This window comes from Juglans regia, chromosome 7, assembly GCF_001411555.2.
Source record: "Juglans regia cultivar Chandler chromosome 7, Walnut 2.0, whole genome shotgun sequence".
In the NCBI taxonomy this organism is placed as follows: Eukaryota; Viridiplantae; Streptophyta; class Magnoliopsida; order Fagales; family Juglandaceae; genus Juglans; species Juglans regia.
The window spans coordinates 22,102,592-22,114,975 of record NC_049907.1 but is presented as its reverse complement, the minus strand read 5'-3'; the positions used below and the strand labels follow the sequence as shown (position 1 = coordinate 22,114,975).

The following is a 12,384-nucleotide window of genomic DNA, read 5'->3' as shown; positions in this document are numbered from 1 at the left end:
AATGTGACCAGGTTTGTTGCACACTTGACACACAGGCCATGCACCATTAATGTCAGAAGATTGGCCACGACCACTCCCCTTTACTTGTTGTCGAGTGTTCTATGAACCACTTCGAGTATGGGAGTTGTTGGAGTCTATTGCTGTGGAGGAGTTACAATTTCAACCATGGTTTGTGCAAGAGATTGTATTTGCAATGGTATTGGCAAGTTCCAGAGCTATATGTTGTTGCTACAATCATAGTTCAAAACTTAGGAGGTGACTATATACCTCTTGAAACGTCATGAGCTCAAATCTAGTGGTGAGAGATGTAATAAGCAGATCATAATCTGACCTCAAGACAAGCAAGAATATAACTGATGAGTTTACAGCTCGAGAGTGGTTGACCAATAGCTACAAGTGTGTCACTAAAGGACTTCATTTTCTTGAAGAACTTAGGAATATAGGTGCTGCCTTTTTTGCAAGATGCGAGATTGAAACGCAAGTGCATTACTCAGGCTTAAGACTGCAAAGAAAACATATCTTCAAGGCTTGCCAAACGTCACTTGAACGTTTCAAAGCCAATTACATAAGTGAGGAAATCATCCGAGAGAATTAGGTATACAATCAACATATTATATATATATATATATATACATAAAATAGAAAGCGATTCAAGAAAATAAGTAATCATTGGACTTGATTCACGGATACTAGTATGGAGTGCATTAGGGCTTGATATTCGGCCTGAGATTATGTTATGGATCCTTTGACTTAGCGTTTGGATTTGGTTCGATTCCTTGGGCATTATTTGCTAGATTTTGGATTGTAATAATTGATGTGCTATTCAGTGATAATCTTTTCCTTGTTGAGTTTGGCGTCAATTCTGATAAGGTGAAAGTCATGCATGAAAATCCATGGTCATTTGATAAATATTTGAGTTTGCTCCATGATTATGATAATGTTGCATGGTTCTTTGACAAACTCGATATACATTATGCCTCCTTTTGGATCTGTGTTCATGATCTTCCTCTAGATGGCATGAATTCTATTGTTGTTCAAAAAATTAGGGACTTTGTGGGGCTAGTTGAAGATATGGATCTTGGTGATGAGAAAGGGGTTTGGTGTGAGTATTTATTTATCCTGGTTTGCCTGAATGTATGTAAACCTCTTCCAAGGGGCAAGAAGATCTCATTGGGTACTGTAATAATATGCAGCAGAGAGAATGCCAAAATGATGATTTCATTTATATTGATAGATATTTATATACAATGTTTATAAGAGAGATTATATACAGCTAAGCATGTGAGCTATTTATGGCTGGAGCATCATCTTGATTTTATGGTGGTAGAATGACTGAATCATGATGATCTCTTGATATGCTATGATACTCTTCTTTGATGTCTCATTTGCTTGTTGTTTTTGTTATGTTGCTAAGTATAGTATGCTTAACAGCTCCCCTCAAAATAATGGGGAGGCATCGGACCATTAGTTTGTCACAAAGAAAGGAAAACTTTCAGGCAATTAACCATTTAGGAAAGATATCAACAACTTGATCATGAGTTCAAACATGGTTGATTTGAATATCTTTATTTAGCACATTCTCTATAATCTAATGAAGTTGCAATCTAATTTAATATGTTTGGTGTGGGCATGGAAGCTGGGATTAGAAGCAAGATGAATGACACTAAGATTGTCACACCAAATAATAGGAGGATTGTCACACCAAATAATAGGAGCTGAGAGGAGTGGAATTTTAGGTCATGGAGAAGCTATGCAGCCAAAATAATTATGGTGTCACAAGAGATAAAGTCCTGTGTTCAGCCTCAATACTACTTCTAGAAACCACAACTTACTTCTTGGCACTCTATGAGACAAGAGTGAAGCCTATATACACGACAAAACCTCTACTTCTTTGCCTGTCAGCAACAGATCTAACCAAATCTGAAACACAAAAAAATAGAGAGTGAAATAGGACCATGTGTGAGTAACCATTTGAGATACTGTAGAACCCTTTTGGTTGCAGTACAATGAGTGTTAGTGGGAGCATGAAGAAATTGGCATAATTGATTGGCAGAGTAAGCTATATCAGGTTTGGTTATGGTGCAATGTTGTAGAGCACCTACAATTTATCGAAATTCAAAAGCATCAGCAAGTGTCTCTCCATCATGTTGAGAAAGCTCGGAACTAGATGCAACAAGAGTTGAGCAAGTTTGGCCCTAATCATATATGCGCTCGATGAAGGAGTTCAATGATATACTTGGACTGGTGTAAATGAAAGCCAATGTTGTCTCTAATAGCTTGTGGAGGAGTTAATATTGGTCTGGCCCAAACTAGGAGCCCAAGGCCAATCATCCATAAAAGACTGAAAGGAGTCGTGTAGCTTAACGAAGACCCTAGCCGCCCTATTTATTAGGGAGGGATAAACCTCACATTATGAATATGAATCACGTGGTGATTAGATAATTCTGATACATCAGGGATAAGCCTCCTAATGGCTAAGCATTGTGTAAAGTTAATCAGTTTATATTATTCATCTAATATTCTCCATGCCTATATATAGGGATAATAGGTAACCTTCGACTAATCTAATTTTAGCATTCTTGAATTATTATCTCACTTATTGCTGAATTAAGCATCAGAGGAATCCCAGGCACACTGTGCCGCCCACTTAACAATTTGCGGGTTAACGATCACGACCGGTGGTGGGACACGTCCTTTACAGCTTGGATACCAAGAAAAATGCCATGGATCCCAAGTCTTCAACAACAAATTCTTGCTGAAATAGTTGAATTAGAGCCAAGATATGATGATGACAAGTCCATGTGACAGTAATTTCATAAATATAGACTAACTGGAACATATGGGTTTTGGAACATATGGGTTTTGGCCCTATGAAAAATGAACAAAGATTGATCGACTTGTAAATCAATAAATCCAAGTGCTAAAAGAACCTATAAAAATCGATGGAACCATGCTATAAGGGCTTTCTTCAATTAATTAAGACTTATGGAGTTTGTCCACATGGTTGGAAAATTGAGGATGTTTAAATTGTTAGGGTTGTTCCATATACATTGTTTCTTGCAAATTGCTTAATAGGCTAGTTGTATTGCACTATAAGAGTGAGGGCTTTTTGATTGGTTGAGAGCTTGATTATAGGAATGAGAGTCTATGAAATCAATAACATCACGTTGCTTAAATCCCCAAGCAAATAATCTTACTTTATATCTATCAAGAGACTTGTTAGATTTCTGCTTAACCTTGTAAACCCATTTGCAGTGGACTGTATTTTGATTTAAGGGTCTTGGATAGGGTGTCCAAGTTTGATTGGCACTAAGAGCATTAGATTTTTCTTTCATGGTAGTTTTCCATTTCAAAGACTTCGAAGCTTGAGTAAAGAAAGTGGACTCTGCAGGCATTGTAGGAGAATGAAAAACTTTTATAGGATGATGGGTTGAGTAGTATAGATAATACTTAGAGAAACTATGAGGGCAAGAAGTGCCTTCTTTGCTTTGGTAAACATTGGATGAAAGTAAGAGGGAGTAGGAATAGAAACAGAAGAAGGGTGTTGGTTGTGCTTCTGAAGTAGAAGTAGCAGTAGGTGCTGTTGAAATATAAGTATGAAGTGGTGAGATCTGAGGAGGGAAACTAGAAAGCTCAGTAAAAGAGAGGTGAAGGGGAAATAGTCAAAGAGAAAGGAATTGAAATAGAGGGAGAATAGACAATACCTAAGGCCTGTTCCTCGCATGGTAGAGGAGAAGAAGCCAATATATCCCTTGCTGGAAATGAATGGTCATCAAATGTAACATGGCGAAACACAAAACCTCTATGTATTGGGATCTAAGCAGCTATAGCCATGGTGATTTGCACCACAACCAAGAAAATACACCTTTTGGTTCTATATTCAAGCTTGTGCTTAGTATAGGGTCTTAAACAAGATTGTAATCAGGAACTTTATGAAATAACTTTAGGTACGGTGATTTAAGCTTAATAATGGTAGTGGGAAGCGTGATTATGAGATATATTGTTGTGGTGATGGCATTAGGCCAATAGATGGAAGGTAAGTGGCAAGTAGACTTAGACTTGTTTCAGAGATATGCATATGTTTTGTTTCATTGTGATCAATTTTTTATGCTGTATAAGAACATGAAACTCAATGGTGAATTCCATTTTGTGTCAAGAAATTGCTTAAATAGGGAAGAGGTGAATTCTCCCCCTCCATCAGATTAGAAATATTTAATTTTGTGGGAGAAAGTATTTTCAGCCAGCCTTTTGAATCTAATGAAGCAATGAAGGACATCAGCTTTTAACTTGAGAGGAAACATCCCCATGAACCTTGAGTAGTCATCAATGAAAAGAACATAGTATGAATAACCTGTAGTAGATTGAACTGGAGAGGACCATACATCATAGTGTATTAGTTCAAGAGGATGAGAAGCCTTTCTAGTAGAAGGATAAAATTGAAGCCTTTTATTCTGAAAGTTGACAAGGTTCACAATTAACTTTATACAAACTAGTATTGGGCAAAGGTAATTGAAAATTCTTAAGTAAAAACTAAACAATGTCATGAGCTAGGTGGCCTAATTAATTGTGCCAGATGGAATTAGTGGTCTTAACTCCAAGAAAAGTAGTAGGTTACCTCAGTTTATTGGTGAAGAGCTTCCTTAAGTGCACGGGATATGGGCCATCTTCAATTCTGCCTTGCAAAAAGATTTTCTTGATTTGGTTGTCCTTCACCTTGAAAGATTGACCGATTAGAATAAAATGATAATTATTGTCAAGGAAAAATTTTTGTATAGAAAAGAGATTAGAAGATTTGGACAATGTAAAACTTGTTTCAAATATAATGAAGAACCTGTGTTTGCAATAGGAAGAGCAGATCCATTGCCAATTGTCACAGATTCGTGGCCTTGAAAAGGCTTTTGTATGTTAAGGTTCTCAAATGCATATGTAATGTGGTTGTTGGCTGCATTGTTAACATACCAAGGTTGATCATCCTATTCAATGTGAGCAACATTTGGCTGAACAACCATTGTAGCAAGTTGGGAGGGCAGATGCCGCATAGGAAAAATCCATTCTATGATAACAATCCATGGCCTAATTACTAGTTTTTCCACATATTTGACTGGTCACTTTGGGTTGATTGTTGAAAACGGTGGATGATTTAGCCTACTGTGCTGATTTTGAATGATTGGACTTAGGTTGCAGCTTGGAGTTATTGGTTTTGAAGGAATTGAAGGGTTTATTCTTGGGGGAAAAAGACTTCATTGGTTTATTGGAAAACATGGAAAAGGTTGCTAAGTGAGAGTTGGTAGTATGAGTGTAAATTTTGAAAAAGATTTCAAAATCCAACAATTTAGATTGAAATGTCTCAAAAGACATAGGTTGGTCTACAGTAACAAATGGTGTGTAGGCAGAATGAATGCCACTAACAATATATGTAATGAGGTCTTCATCATCAACTGATTTGCCAACAGCAGCAAAGTTGGTCAGCATAGTGCTTGGCCTCTTGCAGATAAGTAGTGAAGTTTTTTAACTTTTGGCAAAGAGTTTATAGTTTTATCTTTTGAGATGAGTTACTCTTAAATGTCAATCCTCACATAGCAAATAAAGTTTGAAAGTAGTGTATCAGACAATAGTATTAAAACTTGGGCCAATGCATCCTAAGACTTGATTGCCAAGTTAAGAAGCCTCGAGACACGCAATGTATTGAGAATTCTTGGTCGGTTTGGATTGCGGAGCATAAACCCTTCCCCCCAAGCCCACATCCATCCTTTTTGTCATCCGAAACAAATTCTCAATTGGACTGACACTTTCAAGTTTTTAAGTAGTGGTGTAACCGATCCGGTTCGATCCGATTTTTGACATATTTTAGAACCGAACTGCCGGTATATACCTGTTTTGAAATTTGAAAAATCGATACCACACCTATTTTGAGATTTGAAATAAGACCATGTTCTATCTCTCTATTCTCTCTCTCTTTTTTTTTTTTTTTTTTAATGATCAAATCAGACAATGTCCAACCTAACAATCCCAATGGTTAATATTGCGATATAAAATGATACATACACCATAGAAGAAGAGTAATGCTACATACAGTAGTGGAATGCGTAAACGTTGTGCAGTCGCTTTGAAAAAGAGTGGGATCCACTATTAAAAAATTAATTTCTTTTCATGTGGGTCCCATATTTATTCACTTTTTTCAAAACGACTGCAAGACGCTTGCATATTCACGACTGCAAATATCATTTCTCATAGAAGAAACACCCACACACAAATATTATGAACATCTTGAAAGCTTGTTGAAAGAAATTGTGAAGAATTATTTAATTTGATAAGCATGGTTGAGAAGTGTTAAAACAATGAACTTACAAGTTGAAGTGGCAGTCTAATATGTGATGATTTTATACTAAAAAATTTTATAATCTGACATCTGACATCTAACCACCTTAATTTATAAGTTCACTTTATTTGTAAAAAATTTATATAAATCAAACATTTCTCAGTAAAAGTTACTAAACGCACAGATCCGTATGCATGGACCAGATTCTAGTTTGGTCTGTGTGCATGGGTTCCGTGAGTCTAGCTTTGCTCTTTTTCGACATGCAACTATTTGCCCCTTGTTAGGATAATTCTCTAGAATTTTTGGTTAAGTACTGGATGTAAAGTAAGACACTAAATATATGAAATGGGTTTTACAATATCTATTGTTAAGTCTAGACATGTGTCGATTTTTCTCTCACTATAGCTGAGGCTTGTTCATCCGGATCGGATTTTTTCTCAGCCCGGTCTGGAACCCAGTTAACCGAGTTTCAGTTACGAGTTCCGGCCAGGAACAAATTCAGGCCGGTGCCCGCGTAGACTTTTTTTTTTTTTTTTCTTTGGGTTTGAATGTTTTGATTTTTTTTTTTTTGTTCATTTCTAGCAACTAAATGGATAGAAACTAAAAAAAAAATGCATATTATGTCCAATGAATCATCCATTTTATGATTTTTTTTATACTATCTTCTCTACGTGACTTTTTATTAGTGATCACGGAACATATAGGCTTTGATTTAAAAAATTAAATAAATAGAGTTTAAGTGCTACATCAACCTTTTTTTTTAATAAAAAAATATTCATAACATGTAGAGTTTAATTAAAAAAAATGGTGCAACCCGGAACCTTTGTTCCGGGTTTTTAAAAACTGATTTCAATCCAGGTTTTGGTCCGATTTTGAAACCCGGGTTCCAGTCCGAGTATACCCAGGTTCCCGGGCCGAAACCCGGATGAACAGTCTAGTATAGCTTATTGAAATTCCAAGAGTTTTCATTAATCTCATAGAATTAAATTAAAATTAAATCAATTGTTAATAGATTGAATTGGTGCGAATGTTAATTAAATTTTTATCCGCAAAAGAAAAGCCTGCTGCCGAGCATCCCGAAAAGAATTTGAGGAACCAAAGTATGTGACAATTTTATAAGTGGACTAAAATCAAATTAAAGTCTAATCTTTTTCTCTTTAAGTACATATGAATTCATAGCTTTTGAGATGCCCCAACGTCTATTTCCTCACCTCCAAACTACCTTCCTTTGTACTTGGCAAACAAAGGATTAGAAACAATTGGAATCCGAGAAGGCCCCTCGATTGCTCTCTTTAATCTATTCATTGCTTGCTTACTCTTTCCCTTTTTCTTTATTTTTCAGCATACATAATCACTTGATCATCATTTTATCTGACTGATGATCTTATGCTTTCCTTCGTTCTGACGTTGTTGTTCAAGCATGATAGATATATTCGAATCTTATCTGCAAATTTTAACCCCCTCACAAAGATCACTGAACTATACAAAGGACAAAGGTAGACATGAGGAATATCTACTCATTTCACTTCTTTACAATATCTGCACACTTTCTGCATTTTTCTTCTTCCTCTCTTCTTTAAAAACAAGCAAACTGCATGTTCTACTGCACATAACCATTTCATACAATTCAGAGTACGTAATCACTAATCCATGAGAGGAGCAATGGGAGATATGGGTGTTGTTGCTGTCTTTCTGATCTTCTCTCTTCTCCGTCTCTCAAGTAAGTTTCTTCAAAGGAATATTTGATTGATTAACGTAAGTCCTTAATTATTTGCCGAGTAAGTTTGTTCAAATGATTGTGCTTTCTTTTACATATATCACAGGTGCAGAAATTTCGAGTAAGATAGGCATAAACTACGGCACTTTAGGAGACAATCTGCCTTCTCCAAATCGATCCGTGGTGCACATTCAAGCTATGAAAGCCGGTCGCGTGAAACTCTACGATGCCAACCCCGAAATCTTGCAACTTCTGTCGGGAACTAAGCTCCAAGTTTACATCATGGTCCCAAACAACGAAATATCAAGCATTGCTTCCAACCAGACCACAGCCGATGAATGGGTCATAAACAATGTCCTTCCTTTTTATCCCGACACCATGATCCGTGTTCTGCTTGTTGGCAACGAGGTCTTAAGCTATTATTCGGACCAAGATCGGCAAATGTGGTACGATCTTGTCCCGGCCATGCACAGAATCAAGAACGCTCTCAAAGCTCAACACATCAACAACATCAAAGTTGGCACTCCGTTGGCCATGGACATAATGCAATCAAGTTTCCCTCCATCGAGCGGGATGTTCAGACATGATCTAGTGGACACCGTGATGGTGCCACTGCTGCAGTTCTTACACGACACCAAATCGTTCTTCTTCATCGATGTTTACCCTTATTTCCCGTGGTCGGGAAATCCTTCCCAGATTAGCCTTGATTACGCATTGCTCAAAGGAAATGTCCGGTACATGGACCCTAGAAATGGCTTGATCTACACAAATCTTCTGGACCAAATGCTTGATTCGGTGATCTTCGCCATGACAAAGCTAGGATTTCCGGGCATTCGGATTTCGATATCGGAAACGGGCTGGCCAACCGCTGGTGACGTAGAAGAACCAGGAGCAAATATACGCAATGCAGCCACCTACAACCGGAACCTCATACAAAAGATAACAGCAAAACCAGCCGTCGGGACCCCAGCTAGGCCCGGCGTTGTCATACCTACAATCATATTTTCGTTGTACAATGAGAATCGAAAGAGTGGTCCGGGGACGGAGAGGAACTGGGGCCTGTTGCGGCCGGACGGGACTCCGGTTTACGACATCGACCTGACCGGGAAGCAGAATCTATTGGATTATGCGCCGCTGCCCCGGGCGAGGAATAACATGCCCTATAGGGGCCAGGTTTGGTGCGTGGTGGCGAGAGGGGCGGATTTGATGAAGCTAAGGCCGGCATTGGCATATGCATGCGGAGAAGGTAACGGGACGTGCGATGCGCTTAAGCCAGGGAGCGAGTGTTACGAACCGGTGTCGGTGATTCGGCATGCGAGCTATGCATTTAGCTCGTACTGGGCGAGATTTCGGAGTCAGGGTGCGACTTGTTACTTCAACGGACTCGCGGTGCAAACGACTCGGGATCCCAGTAAGATTTTTATCAATCAATATAATATATATAAATATTATATCTACACGTCAATTTTACAAAAATATTTATATATGATTTAAGAATAGAATTTTTTTATAAGGCATTTTCATGGCTTTAAATTTGTCAAATGAGAAAGGATATAACATTAAGAGTAATGCTAATTATAAGTTTTAAATAGACAAATATTAAATATAATATTAAAAGTAATGGTTTTTTATATAGTTTTTCAAGATAGAATTCACTCTTTTACAAAATTTGTATCGAACTTATTTATTTAGTATTTATACAATTCATTTCTCTAACGACAATAAATGTGACTGTCTGCCATGTCAGCAAGATTTTATATGTAGATACATATATACCAAATGGAACAAAGTTAATTATGAATCAATTTATGATTGTAGTGAAGCTTAGATTTTAGGATAACCATCAAATACAGGATATGACTAAACTAATTATAATCTGATTACAGACAATTTTTCTATCAAGAAACACCAAAAGTGAATCAAAATAGAGAAAAAAAAAAGAAAAAGAAAAAGAAATAGTAAGAGGAAAAGTTAAAGTTATAATAAATTGATATATATCCAAGTTAGAGATTGACGTATCTTGTATTCAGAAGACTTTACATTAAAGTCTCGTATTAGATCAAAAGATTATTCATTATCTTTTTAGGTATCATTATAATTTCATTAATGGTTTCAGACTTTCATATCAAGAGTAACTAATGAAAAGATATATGTTTTGAAGGCAAAAACAAGGGGCTCCTTCCCTATCTTACAAAATGCCGACCACTTTAATTTATATATATATAAATAAATATATATATATATATGTTTTAAACAATAATAATGATAGACTTACTAACTCCTACTTTCCTTTTACTACTTTACAGTGTATTTAAATTTTTTTAATTTTTAAGTATTTTCTTAACATTCTTAATTATTAAGAAAAAATTAAAAATATATATATAACTTTACTATTAGTCACTTCCTTAACCGTTAAATAAAAAACATTAAAAAAATATATACAACTTCACTAATAGTTACTTCTTTAACCATTAAGTTAAAAAAAAAAAAAAAGAATAAGTAGTAAATAGGTGGTAGGAGATACCAAAAATCATGTAAAATATGCATCTCTGTCTCTTGTTTTTCATTTGATTCTGAAAATTGAAGTAATTTCACTTCTTTATTTCTCTGTTTTTTGTTATTGTCTCACTTAATTGAGCAGGCCGTGGATCGTGCAAGGTCCCAAGTGTGAATCTTTGAAGACAACCCATCGAGTTCCTAGCTAGCTACTACGTACAAAGCATATATATAACAATCTGCCTCATGCTAATGCATGCAGGGCAAACATCGAACGTTATTTTACTCTTTTATTTATTCAACTTGTAAGATGTTTTTTTTCCAGAGAGAGGTTTATAGAAAGTGTGCTTCATTTCCTGTCTTCTTTTAGTTTGCACATGTTACTTTGGCTAATTGAGTGGATGTATTGCTAATTTTTCTGCTTTTCAATTCGATTAGGATTTCATGCTATTGTTTACTCTAATGTTTTATACAATTCGAGGATACGTAGGTCTTGAATTCACTGCATTAAAGGTTGCTAAACACAATGAAGTTCACATGCTAGACCTATATCTCTTTAAATTATATAAAGTATTAGAATCATATATATATATATATAATCAAAAGAGTGATGGGAAGAATAAAAATACATGTTAAAGAATTTGGCATGATAGGAGGCCAAGTTAGATTGTGATCTAGAAGTGGCAATATATGATACAACTCATGAACTTAACGCAAACGTGATACAAAATAAATGAGTTTGAGTTTTATATAAATGGGTTTAGGTCAAACTAGTTGACTCGATAAAATACGATTAATAAACGGGTTAATTGTAGGCCAACTCGCGAAACTCGCAATCAACCCATATAATACAAATAAACTCTTAAATTCTATAAATGTTTAGTTTTATATGTCTTTATTGTTCTTGGGACGTAATATTAATGTTGAAACATTAAAAATTGCCCAACATGAGATATAAATTGGGAATGAGACACATGGATTTATGTGGTTCAACACAGAGGCTACATCCATGGGTCGTTTAGAGGGAAAATCTACTACGATTGAAGTATTTTATAGTCTCTCATGATCTTTCGTATCACAAGTTACAATGGGAGTCAGTAAACCTCATTTAGCCTAGAGAAGATAATATCTCTGAAATTTCTCCTGAGAGGTTGAAGAAGATCTCTTAGTGATCCAGCAAGATGTTGGGTTACATGTGGAGCCTGGTTTGTGAGCAAAAAAATCACAGAGCAAAGAGTTCGCTCAACTATCGCTTGACCTTGGCTCAAGCGAAGCAACCCGTGAGTTTGCTTGAGTCTTGCTCGACAATGGAGTCGAACGAAAGCCAGACATATTTTTCTCTCAAGGTTCGCGCGACAATGGGCTCAAGCAAAGCACAAACCCTAGTGCTCGCTCTAGCTACACTCGACACACCGCTCAAGCCAATGTTGATTGGCTGTTCGCTCGAGGCACTCTCAACACGCCGCTCAAGCGAAGAACCCAACTTTTGACCTCTTGTGTATGAATTTCAGCAATTTTCAGAGAGAACAAAAAGAGGCAAAGTGTAAGAGCATATTGTGAGAGAGAAAACCCCTAGAGAGTGTGAGTATGGACTGTGTGAGTAGAGTTGTACTCTTGTAACTCACTGTGTGATTGTAATATCTTCTAGAATAATAAAACATCTACAGCTCTATGGACGAAGGCACGTTGCCGAATCACTTAAATTGTGTGTTGTGTGAATGTTGCTTTTATTTGTTTGCCATCGTTGGTTTAATTGATTCTTGCTTAGGAGGTACGCAAAAGAGACTCTAGTGAGTTCTCGAGTTTGGGATTGGCACTGAACATTAATAATCGGGGCAGGAGATGTAACAGG

General features: G+C 36.5%; 1 protein-coding gene and 1 non-coding gene across 2 annotated transcripts; one reads left to right on the top strand and one right to left on the bottom strand.

Annotated features, from left to right (window-relative positions):
• Window positions 1–239: 239 nt before the first annotated feature.
• LOC118349098 lies at window positions 240–377 on the bottom strand. Its single transcript, XR_004802091.1, has one exon. It is a non-coding gene; the product is annotated as a small nucleolar RNA Z247 (small nucleolar RNA).
• Window positions 378–7,866: 7,489 nt separating this feature from the next.
• LOC109008425 (probable glucan endo-1,3-beta-glucosidase A6) lies at window positions 7,867–11,037 on the top strand. Its single transcript, XM_018988506.2, has 3 exons — window positions 7,867–8,039; window positions 8,143–9,447; window positions 10,678–11,037. The coding sequence occupies exons 1-3, from the start codon at window positions 7,970–7,972 to the stop codon at window positions 10,713–10,715; spliced, it is 1,413 nt and encodes a 470-aa protein (XP_018844051.1). The 5' UTR covers window positions 7,867–7,969; the 3' UTR covers window positions 10,716–11,037.
• The last annotated feature ends 1,347 nt before the right edge of the window (window positions 11,038–12,384 follow it).